This window comes from Colletes gigas, unplaced genomic scaffold, assembly GCF_013123115.1.
Source record: "Colletes gigas isolate AHSC1104 unplaced genomic scaffold, ASM1312311v1 Colletes_gigas_Sc00019, whole genome shotgun sequence".
Lineage (NCBI taxonomy): Eukaryota > Metazoa > Arthropoda > Insecta > Hymenoptera > Colletidae > Colletes > Colletes gigas.
In genome coordinates this window covers 5436163-5456680 of record NW_025106648.1, presented here as the reverse complement: position 1 = coordinate 5456680, position 20518 = coordinate 5436163, and the positions used below count along the sequence as shown (strand labels likewise).

The 20518-nt window shown below is 30.3% G+C and overlaps 1 protein-coding gene and 1 long non-coding RNA gene across 2 annotated transcripts; one reads left to right on the top strand and one right to left on the bottom strand.

Annotated features, from left to right (window-relative positions):
* Nucleotides 1–683: 683 nt before the first annotated feature.
* Nucleotides 684–15974, bottom strand: LOC122400680 (myosin regulatory light chain 2). The gene is made up of 5 exons (XM_043402264.1): nt 15849–15974; nt 8896–9126; nt 2248–2431; nt 1883–1955; nt 684–1165 (listed from the first exon to the last, which is right to left on the bottom strand). Exons 1-5 carry the CDS (start codon nt 15849–15851, stop codon nt 1012–1014), a joined length of 645 nt encoding a protein of 214 aa, XP_043258199.1. The 5' UTR covers nt 15852–15974; the 3' UTR covers nt 684–1011.
* On the top strand, nt 2789–20416 carry LOC122400687. Its single transcript, XR_006259376.1, has 3 exons — nt 2789–3029; nt 18393–18398; nt 20405–20416. It is a non-coding gene; the product is annotated as an uncharacterized LOC122400687 (long non-coding RNA).
* The last annotated feature ends 102 nt before the right edge of the window (nt 20417–20518 follow it).

Sequence of the window (20518 nt, the reverse complement as noted above, 5' to 3'; positions counted from 1 at the left end):
CTAGTTCCAAGGCTCTATTGTGTCTATATGTATGTGCGACTATAATCTAGAGATCACAAGCTTGTTAATTTATTATCTGACCGTTCCACACTAAGGAGTAAAGACGTAGATTACTACCTCTCAACGTTTTCCGTATCATGAGGAAGGATACTTGAACAATCCAATCTTGACTCTCAATTTTATTGCATGCTTAGACATTTTCTCTTGTATCTTTTCTATTCGATTAGAGTCTAAATTATTTGAGCAACTCAACCGAAGTTTAAATCCAATAATAATTATCGACAATTATAACCATCCGTAAGAAAAGTCTTGTTATGTAAAATACATTGTTTTGTGTAGTTAATAGAATTCATGACCAGAATCGAAATAAACAACGTGCCACAGAGCAACACCTTTCATTAAGCAATTTGACAAGAAAGAAAAAAGACAAATTGAAACACTAATAAAAAAAAGTATAATTATCGTGTCGTAACGAATTTTCTAGTTTAAAAGTAAGAAAAGTCAATTAATACAGTTACGTAACAAAATATCATTATGTATTATTCCACGCATAATACTTTAAACTTAAAAATTCAGGTTTAATTTATGTTGAATTTGATATACGAGTTCGAAAATAACAAGGACAGAAAACTGTCAACTTCATCGATGGTCTTATTCATGGCAGGTCAATATTGAAACTGTTATTGCGAAGTTTTAAAGTACTTTTATTATATGAACAATAATATAGAGATTCGAAGCCTCGTTTATCGTCAGATGCGCTGTTTTTACGTCCAAGAGAATATTTTGCGATTTCTCTGCGATCATTAACGGACTTTTATTATTGAAAACAGTTCCCTCAGAAAAAAGACTTTTTACCAGTGAAGAACAAAGAAAGGGGAATGATTATGGTTGCCTTATCTCCGTTTTTCGTCCTTTGGAAGCAAACCAGACGAGCCTGACACTAACACGAGACTTTGTTTTCAATGAACAGAGGTTTAACAGAAGCTTTTTCATATTGAACATCGCTTAAAGTTATTCCTCATCTTCGTCACCCGTACCAGTTAGCATCGCGATAAGGCTTGGCGTGTCGATGAAACCTTTGTCATCAATATACATATTGTCGTACGCATCGTCGACTTCTTTTGAAGTAAATTTGTCTCCATACGTCATTAAAGCGTGCCTTAATCTATAAAAAAATAGTAATTTCCATATTAGTATGATATCATGTGAACTACAAAATGTCTGCATTTTAAAACTCTTAAAACTATGAACATATGAAACAATATATTAACTTTTTGCGTTCGGATGGCGACTATCGAATGTCACTTGGTTCGATACAGCAACTCGAATGGAAAACGAGAGACAACAATAACCGTCTATATTCATTTTAGTTGCTCCTTACATTAAAGTCATCGTGTTTATTATTTTAATTATTACGATAAAATTAGTAACAATAAAAATAAGTTTGAAATTACGTTGTTTGGAGACCAAATTCATAATAGAGACATATGTATAAAATATTTGAACGTATTGAAACTGATAACAGCGATATAGACGATATAGTGACAAAGCAATTGATTTGAAAAGACAGAAAGATTTCAAAATTGTTAGATGTTACAAATTCTGAGAAAATACCAGTAAGAATAACGTTTGCAGCCGACAAAAAACTTATAAAAGTACAACTACAACTTCAAACGAGACGGAACCAGAGGATTTGTTCAAGTTATTTGTTTACTAGCAAACTTACACCAATTTTAAAACAAACATTTATTTTAAAAATAAATTAATTTCATTAATTTTATTGAAATGGCTTCGAGTTGCTAGTTCTTTATAACAAAAAAACTATCGAATGCAAAGGGTTAATAAATGTATTATTACAATAGTAGTAGCATTTGTTGCTCACCTTTCACCATCAATTTTACCATCTACATCGAAGGTGCTAAAGGCAGCAATTACAGTTTCATCGTCATCCGTACCTAAAACATTGAATAGAAATTATGATTACTATGAAATATTATGCGATATTATTTAAAATTATTTAAATAGCTTTCTTCAAATTATCATTAAAATAAATTAAAATATCTAGTGAATTTCACATGTTTAAATGGACCGTAAAAAGACTAATTGGAAGTTAGATTCAAGAAATTTAAATTTATGTATCATATTCGTTTATATAGCAAATATAATATTGATAAATGTCTCTTTTTAGAAAGATTTTGCAAAACTATGTTATCTAATAATAAACTACTTCAGTAACTTAATAAGTACCTGAACCCGACATGCGAGTTGCGAACAGATTTAATAATTGAGTAAAGTTGATGGGCGCCGGTGCTTCATTCAGCATATCATCAATTTCCTTATCAGTGACAAGACGACCAACGGAATCGAAAGTCGCACGAAGATCGTTCTTTCCAATTATACCATCTTTGTCCGCATCCATAAGTTGGAATGCCTGAAAAATAAATTCAACCATAATAAACATCTGTTTACAATATTGGATAAATTATGTCTTCTGCCAGACATCGAACTACATATCTGGGTTCTTCCTACAGTATCTCATCATTGTTAATATAAATACTAGCATGGACAGAGACACAGAAACACAATTCATAAATTGCGAGAACCCTTCTACAACATAGCATCTTATAACATGGTTTCGTTCTAACATAATAAGAAAATTGCGAAAACCTTTGTACAACACTGTACCTCTACAACAGCACTGGATAACATGATTTTTGCTTAACATATTTAAAAACTAAATTAAATTAAAACAATGACGCGAAGGAATAATGAACTATAGTGGTATTTTGTACTATACATACATTTTCATTTTTCATAAACATTAAGTTGTTTATGTAGAATTAAAAAAAAATGTTTGTTTTTAATAAGTTTCGGAATGTAACCTCCCTTTTTGTACTGGCTTTGGGTCTCATATAACACGGTTTCACACAATACGGCATTTTCTAGGAACCTATCTACTGTGTTATAGGAGGGTCACCTGTACACGATAAATAAACCGCATTGCGTAATGGAACAAACTTCAAATTCGAGTTTCCCGAAAAAATATTGCATACCACATTTCTTCCCTATTTTTATGCGTACAATCACTTCTTGGTTGATTATACTACGATTTTCCACCCACCTTGTATGAGAGCCATTGTTTATACCCGGTTCAACGAAAACTGGCAGAAAATATAAACAGAGTGGTGTCACATGATCGATGCTGCGGCCGCACATAAGTGGCTGCTGTACGTCACTGCTCAGGGACGCTTTTTGGCGACCCTTCAGAAGGGCCCTCCCGCGATGCATTAAATTCAATCGAGATGATTTAATCGCAAGTTACAAATTATATTGCAACAAATAATACAATGTTCAAATTTGCGGGTGTACGTTAAACATGTTGTTTAAATTATTGAACACAAATTTTAGCAATTGAACCATTATATTGTCATTAACTGAATCATTTATAATTAATTTAAATTCTGACAGTTCAAACACAGAATCAACATAAGTTGTTGATAGTAATAAATAGATAAATTAAATGTTGAAATAGTTTTCCATACCTCAATTTGTATTTTCGTTTGTCTCCTTATTTACATTATTATGTAATAATATTTAATTAATAATATATTAATATTGAAGATGAGTACTTTTTGTTCAAAAAATTAGCTTCTTTCTTGTTATTTAGAGATCTGGCCATTACGTTTCGGCTCTGGTACAGCTGTTTATATTTCCTGCCAGTGGCTGCCAGTTGCCAATTCTCATTGAATCGGGTATAGTCTATTACGTACACCGAACGCTTCGTTCCCCTATTTTCTTTCTCTAAACTTACGTGCATTAGAAAAATGCCCTGCTACTCTTGTCTACCCTTTGAAATGTAAAATCAGTTCTCATGGGATGCAGAAGATTACCATATTTGGTAATCGACATACCCCATACAGTTGCGTTTAGAATAGCACCGCGTCATTCGTTTTGCTGTTCACGTTTCTGATAGTCAGTTGCATCGCCTAAGATCGGGCTGAAGTTCCCTTTCGTATCATAGTTAACCATATAGAATCCGCGAGTTCGGTACAAATTCTATTATGTCATTTTTGCTAATGGTTCTTAACGCCCCCGCATCGTCAATGTATCAACACCGTGGAAGCATTTAGGTAAATCTATTTCATTTCAATTTCCATTATCCGCGACACCTTTTACACTAAACATTTGTACTAAACTTTAAGAACATGTACATAATATTTATTATTACATGGAGTTATTTAATTTCTTAAACCCATTATTATATTAAGCGATTGTAATTAAACGATCCCTATAGTAATATAACTTTATCGCTCGAATTATAGTACATTTTTTAATTCAAAGTTACGAGGTCAACTAATATTCCCTGCGACTCCCCGACCTCTCATCAGGTTCGTCTGTGCACCTTACTAACAAACTGGTACTTATACATATATTCAGTTTTTGTGATCCGAGAAAATCTGGTTCAAGGATTCAATAGTATTTTAAAATTGAATAAACTCATCTCACATGATGTAAATGCTGTTACTCAAGATGGGCATATAGTAAACGTACATAAATCATGTTTATTGTTATATTGCATGTCTACTTCACGATAAGGAGACTTAATACTTTGCTGTTGAAACTTCGTAATAATGAAATAAAATAATAAACTTTGGCACATCCTAAACAATATATTTTATTATTATTTTGAATTTGAACATATACAATAACAAAAGTAAAATTAGTAATAACTTGGCATTTAAATAAAAATAATAATAAACTTTAGTATTTAAAGGGTATAGCCGAATAAGGTGGTCAAATGTGCCCTTGAACCAAATTTGACATACGATGGATCCATCGATAGAGCATCAGAAAAAAACATTCTGTGCAACCCTCTATCTTGTTCGGAAGGGTAGTTATTGGGAAAATTCGGATTAGCGAATTTGTGCCCATTTCCCCTATTTAATCGAGTACGAAAATTATGAAAAAAATATGGTGCATTGTGATTATTGAGATACGTGTTTGAGAATTTTTTCCGATTTTTCGATTCCAAATTCTAGGTGTGAAAAATAAAAACGCAAAAAACCGCAGAAAAATACCGATTTCGTTTTGAAGCATTCGAGATACTAGATTTATATAATTACTGTAAATGCATATTGTCATTGGTTATGTCCCTGAATTTTTTCAGATTTTTTGGCAGGGTGCGCCGTAGTAGCAAAAATCAAAAACCGATTTTTTCGGTGTTTTTCGCGTGAAAAAACAATTTATACTTTGAATTTTTTTATTCCCTTTAATGGATAACTATATTCTATGGTTTTAAACAATTTTATGTTGAATAGAACGGTGTATAGAATAGAAAAACAAAAATAAGTCACGAAATAAAAAGTGCTATGCGCGTTATATTTAGAAATATCAACAATACTTCTGAGAGCTTGCAACGTTGCAGTGAGTAAGATGCTTGTGTAGTCGTTGTAAACTTTTTGACGCTGGTTCGCGCCCCGTTTAAAGCACATCTTTTTTTTATTTTATTAATTATATATTTTTTCAATTTTCAACTATACAACAATGAAAATATATTTAAAATATTTAAAAATAACTATATTTAAAATATTTAAAAATATTTTCACCTAAAATGTACACTCTATCGATGAATCCATCGTATGTCAAATTTGATTCAAGGACACATTTGACCCCCTTATTCGGCTATACCCTTTAGCAATAATAATAAGATAATAAGTTTTAATATCCGTAGTGATTAATAATGAATATAAAGAAAAAGAAAAAAATTTTTTAATTATAAAAAGCTGAATAACATTATTCATTTAAATTATCTTCATTTCCTTTATCAATGGGAATTGAAATTACATTACATTGATTTTTTACAGATGGTAGCAAGTTTTAAAAGTATTTATAAAGACATGATCCAATTTCTGATAGAACTCCTTCAGTTTCATCCCAAATTAAACAATGATCTTCTCAAAATGATGTGTCTCGAATATTGTAAAATTATAAATACTTAACTTACGCTAGTAATATATTTGGCTGTTATCAACTAAAAGTATGTACTGTTAATACAGCTCATAAGTCAAATGTTATACTTCTCAAATTATTTCCCATATTTTCTTTTGATTTATTCTTATCTTCAGCCTACATTTTCTATTCTCATATCATATATTCTACTATTAATGGATGTTTATCAGTCCTATTGTGATATTGATTGCAAATTATGCATTGATCCCTTTGAGGAACATAGAATGTCAGAGGTGGTTCATGGTTGTTAAGAATTATTCTATATACAAATTCAGAAACAGGGCATTTTAGACATATTGAGATTAGAAACTAAGTAAGTGTCTCTTATTATCATGCCTACAATAATGTGACTCTATTACAGGAAAACTAAGTATATGAACTAATGCTTTTTATTTTTCTTCTTTTGAAATTGTATTTTTTGTAACTCTAGCTAATGTAACACTTATCAATATCTATATGTATATGCACCATTAATACCAATACTCAAGGTCAAGGCTTCCGGATGGTTGCCGCGTCTGTCTTCAGCTGAAGACTCCGATTTGAGGTCTCCTGTTCTTAGGAAGTCTTTATATAGTGATAATATAGCGGAGTTTTATATATGAGCTGATCTATTTCAGGCCTCCAGTCCTGAAGATGCAGACTGCAATGTTTGCAGATTTTAAATAGATCAACTGAACTATAAAAATCCGTTATATTATCACTACATAAGGACTTCCTAAGAACAGGAGACCTCAAATCGGAGCCTCCAGCCCTGAAGATGCAGATTGCAACCATCCGGAAGCCTTGACCTCAAGTATAGACCCAGGTCATGAAAGCCTTATATTAATACCAATATTACTTAAAGCTGAATTAATAATTTTGAAGCTAATTGCTTAATGTTGTACAAAAGGTTTTAAAACATACTTTTTCCTTTTCATTACAATCATTTAAAAGATAATAAGATCTTGATTTTGTTTTAGTGCTAGAATTATAATTAAATCTTTTTCTCTCACATTCAAAAGGGTTTTTCTTTGTTTCTTTCCTCTTCTGTTATTATCAGTATGAAGCAGATGATCTGTATTATTACCAGGGTTATTAATAATTTCACAGTGATTCTCATTTTGATCAAAACCATTATTATTAGAATGAAGTATAACATTACTATTACTGAGATAGTTATTGTTAATTGTTATTTCACTAGTATCAAAAATATTAAGAACTATTGAAACGTTTTCTTCTACAAAGAATATCTCACAATTTCCAATCAAATTCATTTTTATTATTAAACTTAACTTCAGTCACCAGATGTATCATTATAATGTTATTGTTGTATACAATAAATATAAAATATACAAACCATGTAAAATATACACATTAGTGGACATATTATATTGAAAAAATTAAAATATTGTGTACGATCGTCGCATACGTTATGTATAGACATACAATATATGTATATGCACTAAAACTAATAGCTGTAAGGAAATACAATAAATAAAAATATTATTTTTAGAATATTCATAAAATAGTAAATATTATGACATGTATTCAACATAAACAGACTATTAAGAGCTGTTTATTACATATAAAAACTCGAATTCAATGAAAAATGGATATACAAGTACAATACACTAAGCCATCAAAATATTAGTCAAAAATTTTTGTTTACATTCCAATACTAAAAAGATGTTGAAATTTTTAATCTTTGATATAGTATTTTAAATGGACACATACTTAAAGACATTTGAATATTTTTCAGATTTTACATTTGAAATTTATTTTTTATTTATAATATGCAAATATGCAATGAATAAACCTTTTCTTCAAATCTTAACTACATTTTCATTGCATACATTGTATTAATGCATTGTTCTATTGGTATGGGCTTTCAGTTATTTTCAGTAAGTGTGTACAATTTTTCTAAATTTTTCGATTTTTGATCCTTAATATATTTTTCGACACTTTGTTTGATCATTTATATGTTTTTATCTAAATCTGGCAATATTTCCGAATGTACAACCAACACAATTTTAACATCCTATTCCTACCATCTATTTTGACATCCTATGAAATTTTCTATCAGTTTTGACATGTATTTTTCGTTGTTTAATTTTTCAAAAAATATTGTTTGTTAACTCAAAACATTCAGTATACTTCATAGTTTGGAAATAAACAACTCTAGATACCCCAAGTTTCAAAGAAATTTGGCAACATGATTTCCTACTATTTTGCCATAATAAAATACTCACATTAATACTGTCTTGAACATATTTAAATGTACAAATTTTTTGACGAGACTCTTACAAGTTGTTTATTACCGTTGTCTAATATGATAACTCTTGTGCCCATAAATACATATATGTCCACTGCAAAAACTGATGCTACAAACAAAATGTATGTATTAATCGTTATTTCTTAGGGTAAAAAAAAAACACTGGCTCTAATGTCTACACTAGGATTGTGAATTTTGAAGATTGTAAATATTCTGTTTCTGCAACATTTTTCTATTATATAATAATTTTAAAATTTATTTGTAACTTATTCATTAAGTATAGAGTCATCACTGTAAAGAAAACAAATCCCTAAAATATATGTTATCGAGTTATCCTTTATAAATTGACTGTATGAACACAAGTGAGTAGTTTTTACGACTAGTTACATTCTTTTGTATGTCCTGTGGTTTTTTTTTTTTTTTAAGAAAAACACAAAACTACTTTGTAAATACGAGTAGCCTGATATAATAAATAATATTTGATAAAAATAAATGAAAAGTATTAACAAACATGTTTTCTTTCATTTATATGAAACATTAAGATTAATGCATTGACATTAATGCATAGTGTACGAATACGAATTGAATTTTCAAAATAATTATTTTACGTGATTAAAGTTTTATTTTTAGCATACCTCTTTAAATTCGGCAACTTGTTTCTGAGTAAACATAGAAAACACACTGGATCCAGTGCGTTTGGCTTTGCGGCTTCCCCGACTGCTTGCTCTAGTCGAACCAGATTCCTTAGGTGTACCAGTAGGAGTCGGCGGCTTCTCTTCCGCGGGGGGTGCTGGTTCAGGTTCAGGCGCAGGAGCAGGCGCTGCCTCCTCCTTCTTTTTAGTCTTTTTCTTCTTCTCTTTATCCGCCTAAGATCAATTACAAATAAATAAATTCTACGTGTAATGTAAAATAAAAATAATAGGGGAGATTTATGACGATTGCAACACTGTAAATATCTCTGAATATATTAGAAATATTAACACAAGTTTCAGGTATACAGGGTGTTCGGCCACCCCTGGGAAAAATTTTAATGGGAGATTCTAGAGGCCAAAATAAGACGAAAATGAAGAATACCAATTTGTTGATCGAGGCTTCGTTAAAAAGTTATTAACATTTAAAGTTCCGCCTGTAGAACGGCAATCTGCTAACAGCTGCGTACGTGTGATAGTGGTTCTCACTCAGAAAACTGACCCTGTTGATACGTCACTAAGTAGAGTTTCTCATGCTGAGTGAGAACCACTATAGCCTGCACACAGCTATATGCAGGTTGCCTATCTACAGGCGTAACTTTAAACGTTAATAACTTTTTAACGAAGCCTCCATCAACAAATTAGTATTCTTGATTTTTGTCTTATTCTGGCCTTTAGAATCTCCTATTAAAATTTTCCTCGGGGGTGGCTGAACACCCTGTATAATATAAAACGACATTTGGATGCTACTAGACAACTGTATAATGAAGGAAAAAAATGTTCGGTATTCAAAAGTTAATTTTTCTTCTTTAATAATCCTTTCGTGTTTGAAATCTTTGATTTGGTATTTCATAAAGAAATACTGATCGTTACATAGCATCCATAAGCGTGACTATTAATGAAAATTAATGAAAATTTATAATTAAAGTTCATAAGTATGATTGGAGACAATTGTATGATCGGCAGTCGAGTTCGATTATAATGTTTCAACTGACCCTACCTCATGCAATCTTTACGAGATTTTTAAATGTCTCCGATATTCTTTTGTTTCTTTGACGCTAAACCATCGTCCAATGATCAATCATAACAAGTCAAACAGTACAAATAGTAATAGGTATATTCCTTCCTAAGTTTATATTAACACGTTCACTGCCCATGACCCGTATATGGGTCATATCGTCGTGCTATTGGATACGCCGCTGAGAAACCGGACAGTGAACGTGTTAAAGTACAAAGATGTATATGATAATATAAAAAAAAATCAATTATCTATTCGAACCACTATAAAAAAATATGATTTATGTTATGTATCCCTTTTAAAATATGTAAAAGAAAAGCTGAATATTAAAAAAGAAGATACTAATATCCCAGTAAAATACTATTATAAAATATGTATGTAATAAAAGCAGCAGCATTATGTCTAATTTTTTCAATTTTCTACATACCAAAACATTAATTTTGTCCTTTTTAAGTAAAAATTAATTAAATAAATATTTTAATTTTCTATAATTAAATTTATGTTGTGTTACAACTGACTCGAAGATGAATTGACTCTGGGAAGGTTGTAAAATTTTCTCCGCTTGCCATTTTTACTTAATAACTCAGATATCCTTTGACACATAACAAAATAGCTGTAACTCAATAATCTCAGATAAACAGGTAATATATTCATAGAAGAATTTATTTAATTCATTGCGAATGCAATAGTTTTTATCTAATACTATTCTAAATTCAAAGTGTTACAACCGTCTTCGTTCTCCACTACAATTTAAGGAATCTGAGCGAGGGAGAGGGGCATTAACACGAAATCAGCTACCAGTCCTACCAGCAATTCTCAAAATCGAAGTTTGAAAATCTATACTTTTACAGTACAACAAAGAATACGATTCCAGAAATAACTTTTTCAAACTGTTACACAAGATGAACCACATATCATGATCAACTTAATTTATTCTATTACTAGTAGTACGTTAAAAATGTTTGTATCTAGTATAACATGGTTTAAGAAGAGCTTTAGATGAGTATACTACATTTTTTACCAATTGTTTTTTTCGGAAGTTTTCAAGGTAATCTTTAGTTTTTTTCATAAGTTGTTTATCATTCAGTGGATATTATGACGAATTCGGCAAGCAGCATAATAAATACATTTTTTCTATTTAAATCTAAAAAAACGTTAAAAGGAATTGTTAGTTATAAGACTTTCGCACGTCATTTAACAATGTTATCAAAAAGGAATATTGATTACTATCTACTTGTACATTCCGGAAATTGTACATAGATTAGTATTAATTATTATTGATGTCTATCCTCTTTTTCCTAGATTGAAGATCTCTCGTATACTGATAGCACTTATCTTCATGTACAATATAAACAATGTAATTCTAATGATATCGGAAGCTTCGAACTGCAACGTGAAGAATATCGAGAGAGGGACTGTCCCGAGAATCGTCAGCTGTTATCTCGGATCGCATTAACCGCATCATCATTGAAAATGAGTGTAAATGAGTTAAAAAAAAAAGCGGTTTATATTACTGGTCGTACTCTGGTTCTTTCGGCGAAGGCAGTTCCAGGAATTGGTGGAAATGTCTCTGCGAATATTACCGACGGAAAAACGTACGAATATTAACGAGGAACTACTGTATTAGTCTCTCTTACGATTCTCGCAAGAGTGACTCAAAAAGCAAGAAAAATTAATTTTTTCAGTATGTGGAAAAATTTTAATGGGAGGTTCTAGAGGCCAAAATAAGACGAAAATGAAGAATACTAATTTGTTGATGGAGACTTCGTTAAAAAGTTATTAACGTTTAAAGATCCGCCCGTACTGAATTTTTTTCTCGATAGTGGATAGGATTTCAGGGGTATGTGTATTCACCAAAAATGATTGTAATTGACCCCCGCAACCAAAAATAATTTTTTCAGAATGATTTGAAATTTTTTAATTTAATTTTTTAATAACTTTTTAATGAAGTCTCAATCGAGAAATTGATATTCTTGATGTTCGTCTTATTAAAATTTTCCCCAGGGGTGGCCAAACACCCTGTATGTTGTGATTTCTGAGCCCCTAAATAGCAGCTTCATAACTTTTCAGATTCTGGTACAACTAAGTTAAATATATTTTTTTAAAAGCCTCGCAATAATTAATTTGAAGTGCAACCTTGTAAACATTTAATAATAGATCGAAAAGTATTTCTTGGTCTACGAAATTTGTATCATCGAGTGTCAACGTTATTTTTGTGAGAAATAATGTCTGAAAGTGTATAGAAAAGGGCTAAAAAAGAAATTTTTGTAGTACCTTGCGGATGAAAAAATAACAAAGTAATTTCTAATTGACTGCATTGCATCAATTGTGTTTATGTTTATTTAAGAAACGAAATCCTTATTTCATCGAACTCTACGAATACTGTTAAAGATTTCATTAAGCGCTTGGCTACCATTCCATAATCAATTTCGTATGCTTACAATTTTAATGTGCAAACCTTTGAAAATTTTATCTTAGATACTACGAAACATTTTATTAACACATGTCCTTGGTACTATATGCCATGTTCAATTCATACAGTTTTAATACATGGTGCATAAGTTGTTTCTTTAATATATTACCAATAGGATAAATGTTAGAAGAAACCAGAAATAGAGCTACAATTTTTTTACGAACACCATGTTAAGAAAGTATCTAGAGAAATGACAAACAAGAATATATTTCTCAGATTTTTATTAAATTCTAATCCAATTGTAACATCGTTACGCAAATTGCTAAGGAGACCTTTCAGGATTTCTCTTTTCGAAATGTGCAAAATATGGAATCAACCGAAGAAGGAATAGTCGAAAATTAACTAATTACGGACACATCCACCAGTACTGATGAAGTCAGTGACGAAGACGATTAATTCAATTACTTTTACTGTAAATTTCTTTTTTTCCCCCCTTATAATTAAATAGCACATGATATCTTTATTCTCTACATATTTTTAATGTACAGGGACAAAATAATTAAAAAGTGTGAATTTTTGCTTCCAGTTGTATATAAAAACGCAAAACATTTTCGAATTCATCGGTTCCCGATAAAAAAGACTAAATTTGAAATTTTGCCAACTTTTCCGGGGATCTGAACGATTATACGATGGCCTATAGTACCAACGAAATGATGGTATGTATATATAAATATGTTTCTGATTTATAGAGATTGCTGGTTTAATTCAGTATTGGCTATACAATTTCCTGATAAACGTCATCCTTACCGTTACATGTTCGACAGAATAATTACATTTGGATTAAGGGAAGAAATATCCTCCTTAATATTCTTCTAGGTTTAGATGAAAAGACCGATATTTGTTATCGAATTTGTCGAATTTTGTTTTAATATTCACTACAGGATAAATGTAAAAAAAATATAGATTTTTATATAAAAAAAATTGGAGATTACCTTGAAAACGTTGAAAAAAGAATAATTAGCAATAAATTTAGTTTACCAAATTTGTTTTAATATCCATCGCAGGATAAATGTAAAAAAATATAGATTTTTGGAGGTTACCTTGAAAACGTTGAAAAAAGAATAATTAGCGAAAAATTTAGTATACTTATCTTAAAGCTTTTTCTAAATCATGTTGCACTAGGTAAAAGACATTTTAAATAGACTTCTAGTAACAAAATAAATTAAGCTGATCAAGTTACTGAAAAATTTTAATGGGAGATTCTAGAGGCCAAAATAAGATGAAAATCAAGGATACCAATTTGTTGATTGAGGCTACGTTAAAAGGTTATAGAAATATTTCTGACCACACAGTATATTATAAAAATGATTGTAATTGACCCCCGCAACCAAAAATAATTTTTCTAGAACGATTTGAAATTTTTTAAGTTTGTCGAAAAATTTGTCCACCTTCCTGAATTTTTTTCTCGAAAGTGCGTAGGATTTCTGGGGTGTGTCTATTCACCAAAAATAATTGTAATTGACCCCCGTAACCGAAAATAATTTTTCCGTGAATAATTTGAAATTTTTTAATTTAATTTTTTAATAACTTTTTAACGAAGCCTCAGTCAACAAATTGATATTTTTGATTTTCGTCTTATTTTAGCCTCTAGAATTTTCCATTCAAATTTTTCCCCTGGGTGGTCGAACACCTCGTATAAGTTCTAGCCTATGTCGATCTCGGTTAGGGTTCTAAAATTGCTATTTTAATTCTTATTCAATTTGGGAAAATATCAACACATTATGTGCGCAGTACGTATTACATAATACGTTTTACATAGAATCGATGGGGTTTATAGAGAATCTGTGGGGCATTATGGTACAACATATTCATGTACACAATTGACAATATTCAAGTTTATTTCTTTAAATGAGTTTCAATAATTGATCTCCAAAACGATATCAATTTACACTTTATTGAACAATTTCCTCTATTAATATGCATGAGACTGTACTTGTATAGTACTTCCGTTTAGTATCAACAATATTACGTTATATCGATTGTATAACATAATACTTGTCAAAATTCCAAGAACATCCGACGTATTCGGTTTCATAATGTCTTCCTATGTACTCGGAATTCGAGGATGATTTTGTAGAAAATGATGCATCCGTGTATCGGGTTGGCATTAATAGAACACTGAGTTTAGGTATATGTATTTTTATATTTCCTCACAAAAATGTCACGTTTCAGTTTGTAACTGTCTTAAAAAAATTGAGGTACACTTTCATTACAAAAATAGAAATTCGAATTATTTTTTATGTGTAGATGAAAAATTCCTACGGTAATGAACGAATAATTTGTTAAAAATAATTTTACCGTGACACGATAATTTTGTCCATAATTGAAATAATTATTTAATTAAAATGCCCGTGCGATAATTAATTAGTAGCACGCTTAAAATGCCCGTAATCGAGATATTCAAACAATACAACTCTGACATATCAGCGATACCTAATTTTTAGCTGAGGTTAGTTTAAATATTAATAGTCGACGAAAATTCGGAAGGCGTTACTCATGGGGACTAAAAATAGGATCTTTCTATCGCCCATGGTATGACTGAAAAGAAGCCAAGACAAATATAGACCGTTTATTCGGTACGGCCTCTCAAGTTACTACAGTTACGTAATTTTCCAAATTTTTTAATATATCTGACACTTATATGTGTTACTTAACGTTGCCAAGTAACTATATATTAAATTAAATTTAAAGCTACAGAAACAATGGCAGTATTTATTTACTAAAGAAATGATGTTTAATCGAACGATTTACAAGAAATAGATCTTTTTAAAAATCCAAAACAAATAACATATTGTAAAAGTATTAATAAAGTTTTAGTAATATATAATTCGTTGAAAATACACATAAAGCTGGAGAAAAGAATGTATATACATCTGTTATAAAATGTGTCTCTGTTTAAAATATAATTAGCCTCTATAGTTATAACTCCTAAGCGTACTTTGGCCGGAAGTTCTGGGAGAGGTACTACAGGGCGAAAGTATAGAACAATTCTATAAATGCGGTCAAGAATTAGGATACACTGATCAAAAATAAATCGAATAGTAATATTCAAGTACGGAATGGCTAATAGCCAAAAATCTAACGAAGAGCACTGTTTACACTCTATTAACACAATTTGTAATATCCCGGATGCACCCTGCCGAATTTATCACTTAGCGTACAATCCCGTCACAGTTTACGCAATTGATCGATTTTTTAGTTGTTTTGTTTTAATTTACCCCCGGTTTACGACTGGTCAAGTATCTTTCCACCACTAGTCACACGTATGATACGTAACATTCTGTTTTTTTCGTTCGCGACATTCCACTTTTTTAGCGAATATTCGACGCAGAAAATTTGTCGCGTAATGTCCTGATCGCTTGAATCGAAAATCACAATGGTGTCGCGGTGTATCCGGCACCTACTTACCATGGCTACGGTTGGTTTGTAAGAGGATGGTGCGAGATGGTCACAACGAACCAACTGTCCGAGTCATAGAGGTGAACTTATCTAAGTAACTTTGGTAGATCTCCCCCACTACACGTCTGGTGCTTGAGCAGGGGTGCCTTGCCCGGGTACAACGCCAACGCCTATCTGACCATATTTAGTGCGAGCCACCTCAAAATAGCAACCCTTTCGATGTTTCGACTAAAACAGTTTGCCGAGGATTGTACCAACGATGATGTCTTGCAGCCCTTTTTCGCAGTTCTGCTTTGCTTTTCAGAACGAAAATCTGAGTCAAGGGTATCCCGGAAGAAGATGGTTACGATAATCTTAAGCCTTACGCGTTTTATCTTTTTACATCTATACCTGCGCATAGTTCACGTGTTCTCCTATCGCATGTCATTTACGGTATTCGAATTCGTACTACCGCGTCTAAATAGAATGCAAACAACTCTTACACTTCCGAATAAATTGCACTGCTCAACAGGAAATAAGTATTTTTCCACCGAGTAATCGATCCTAGATCTTATTATCACCCTAATTACCAAAATGAAAGTTGAATTAAAATAGCAGCTCTAGTTCACTCTGATACAGGAACTAAAATTGGACATTCTCTACTACCCAAAGAAGAACATTTTTATGACATTTGCATTTTACATTCGACAGATTTTTACAATTTTACCAGACTATTATTGAAACATTTTAAGAAATGTTCTACATGTTCGCTGCAAGCGACAAACTAAATCTATGTAAATGCACTATTTTTAGTTTTATTATTTTAATAAAGTATAGCTTTATAATCTATGACGGACTAATAAAGATATCAAAATCGTGCCTTGTATTTTTTAAACTAAAGGCAAATAATAGTTTTCTCTGTTATTTCCTATCTCAATGTATGCAAATAAATAGAAAAAAAGCTTAATCATAAAGAATACAAATTGTAGTTTAAAATTTGCTCAGCAATCTTATTTGAAAAAAGCTACTCCATTACATTCGGTATATATCCAAACACATTTTCTTAAAAATTATAAATTTGTCCCACCATAAACGTACAAGACCATATTACGCAATTACATCTTAAAACTAAAGTAATATCGAAACAAGAAATTGCTAAATATTAATAGAATACGATTGTAACACAACATTTTCAATGCTTATTCTAACAAGGATTTCCGATTTCTGCACCAATGCCTAAAGCGCTTGGTTTCCATAAATAACTGTCCGATATCTGAGAGCAGAAGATATCAAGGAATTTTAGATCTATCCTTAAATTATTACATATGCTCTAGTAATTAGTCACGACTTTCGACACATCGTCGTTAATCCATTCTTCTCAATTCTAAGATTCATCGGAAGGAAATTGTTTTGCTACAACACAAATAAGATTAGAAGGTTAGACATTTTGTATATTTTGAACTCACATTCATAGATATAAAATAACAACGAAGTAGTACTTATTCATCGTTTAAAAAATATAAACAAATTTTGAGTAATTAATTAAACGTTAAAATTAAAATTAAACGTTATCGTTATTTTTATATCTCAAAAGTCCTGTAACGAAGGAGGAATGCAAACTCTAAATGTTATTAATATACAAAAATTAAGAAACCCTTATGAGACCGTTATAAAAATTTTCCGTTATGAAAAATAACTTCTGAAAGATTTCACAATCTCAGGAAGAAAAAAACATATTTATTTTTAGCAGTTCTATATCTAGAAACTTTCCACGTAGAGTGTACTTATTTATCTGCTGATGGGAAATATATTTCTAATACGCATAAATCCTTTTTGATAACAGATTATTCGGACATAATTAATGATTTGCTTGATTATGTGTAACTGTACTAATATGTCAATTATGTAGAGTAAGTCACATAACTTGATCGACTTTACTATTTCCGGTGTTAATGAGCCAATTCAAACTATTTTTAAAAATACGTTTGAAGTCCCTTCATTACGTTTTCAGTATTAAACAAAATTAACAGAGACGAATACGTTACAATACTTCCCATCACATCACATTAATACCATTTTAATTGAAGATAATAGTTATTTACGCGAAATAATAGTTTCATAAATATATTGATAAAAATACAGTAACCCTCGAAATTGATCAAGTACTTTCCTTTCTTATAATTTTTATTTAATTAAACTGTAGCCTCTATTTATACATTTTTGAAACTGTATTTAATAAACATACAATACTTTAAAGTCTTACATTAATACAAAAAATACAAAACATATTGAACATAGTTTTTATTAGAACATTAATTAAACAATAGGCGTAATTTTAATGTGATCAAAAATGTGACTAAACATTAAATAACTTTAATACTTAGTGTATCCACCATTGACATCAATAATGAATTGAATACTTCTGGGCAGAATTTCTACAAGTTTTTTGCATTAGTAAAGACTAATTTCATTCCATTTTTTTAATATATTTTCCCATAATAATGATAAATTTTAATTTTGTTTCTTTTTAATTTATTACTTCTTGTTTTAATTGGCTCTAAAGATTTTTGATAGTATCATGTACCGTTTTGTTAACAGCGACTTTTTAACATTGAGTCTTTTCTTCGATCTGACTTACTGGAATGTTCTATGTACTTCTTCAACACTAATATGAATCTAATTAAATGATTTCAACCTATTTTTTACCTGTATGGCATTATTAACTTTCAATTTCTCCTGATCATACATATACAGCAGATTATATGTATGTATCGCTTATTGATTACAGTTGAACAATAAAATTGACAATAGTCCAAGGAGACAATTTTCATCTACCTTAAAAAGGATTTTAAACCAGCTACACTAACTAACTTTCCCTTTGATACTGAGTGTTTTAGTATTAAAAAAAATATGAACAAACAATTTAAATGACTTTGTTCAAATATTAACCGTTCTAAGAAATGTGTATTCCAAGAATACTAAACATTATACTACTCAAATATGGAATAAATAAGACCTTTAATTTTTTCTAAGATTTTTTAAATATATTTATTAGAATTTTCCGAAGCGAAGATTTCTTTATAAATCAAAAAATAAACATTTTTAATAAAATTGAATTTTGGAATAAAATAAATGTATTATTGGATAACATAAAATAAATGACCTCATTTTGTCTTTATTTACCTCTATTGCTTTAATAAACAACATAAAATTCAAATTTAAAAAAAGTGAAATCACTTAAACCAAGTAAAAATGTTTTAAATATGAATCCATTCTATTAAAAAAATTCTAGAATATATTTAAGAAATAATTGCACTCTATTCTAGAAAATATATCTTTTGCATAATAATCGTTTAAAACTACTGTACTTAAGTATAAGAGTAAACAGTCAAATTCTTAATTAAATAATGTTGTATCGATATTAATAATGACAACAATATTGTTATTACACGTGGATAACTAACAACATTAAAGCGACCAAGATTACTAATAAAATGCAAATAACTAAATAATTTATATACAGGGTATATAAAAAAATGGGAAAAATTTTAATGAGAGATTCTAGAGGCCAAAATATGACGATAATCAAGAATACTAATTCGTTGATGGATGCTACATTAAAAAATTATTTACGTTTAAAGTTCCGCCCGTACTGAATTTTTTTCTAGAAAATGAGTAGGATTTCGGGGGTAGGTCTATTCACGAATAATTATTGCAATTGACTCCCGCAACCGAAAATAATTTTTCCAAATCGATTTGAAATTTTTTTTTCATCGAATTTGGGCACCTAATTAGATTTTCGGTAAGAAATTTTTTTCTCGAAAGTGTGTAGAATTTCGGGGGTATGTGTAATGACCAAAAATAATTGTAATTGACCCCCGCAACCGAAAATAATTTTTCCAGAACGATTTAAAATTGTTGAATTTCATTGTTAATAACTTTTTAACGAAGCGTCCATCAACAAATTGGTATTCTTGATTTTCGTCTTATTTTGGCCTCTAGAATCCCCCATTAAAATTTTTCCCAGAGGTGGCCGAACACCCTGTATAACTTAATTACTTCGTACAATTCCCAAATTTTTATCAGATAAAAGTTTTTTAACTGTCTAATTGTTACGTGTGAGGCGTATGAATACAAAATGTTATGTTTTAATTCTCCACTTTAAAAATATATTAGTTTCTTGATCATTTAAGTAAAAGTAATCATGAATGGCTGTTCATCGTTACCGGTACTGTAACCGGCTGTTCATTTTCCCGGTACTTGTGCTAATCTGATGAGAAAATGTTTTTAACAAAAATTATTCAGTACTTCCATGACAATAAATTGCAATAAAAAAAATTTTCAAGAAACTTTTTATTCAATAAAAAATTGAGACCACCTTGACTTTTTTAAATAACACTACATATTTTTACTCGTAACATTGCGCCTGAAAAACCTATTCAACAACGACAATGATATTTGGATAACCTTGAAGGGAAATGTAAACGTAACTCATTTTCAGTGTTTTTTTCTAACTGAATGTAAATACACTTGTACGTCAATAAGATATCATCCTTTTCGAAATTAGAAAAACGATTCATTATTAGATTGATATTCTCTCGTTGCATGTATCGAACTAATGTGTTTAAGTCATATTTGGCACTAATAATTGTACTATAAACAAAAGGTCGAATCTAGAACAAATGTGTTTACCGTTTACA

Coding starts and splice junctions, on each gene's coding strand:
- LOC122400680 (XM_043402264.1), bottom strand. Junction 2,432..8,895: donor AAGTTGCCGAATTTAAAGAG/GTATGCTAAAAA, acceptor TTTATTTTTCAG/GCATTCCAACTTATGGATGC. Junction 1,956..2,247: donor AACTCGCATGTCGGGTTCAG/GTACTTATTAAG, acceptor TCAATGTTTTAG/GTACGGATGACGATGAAACT.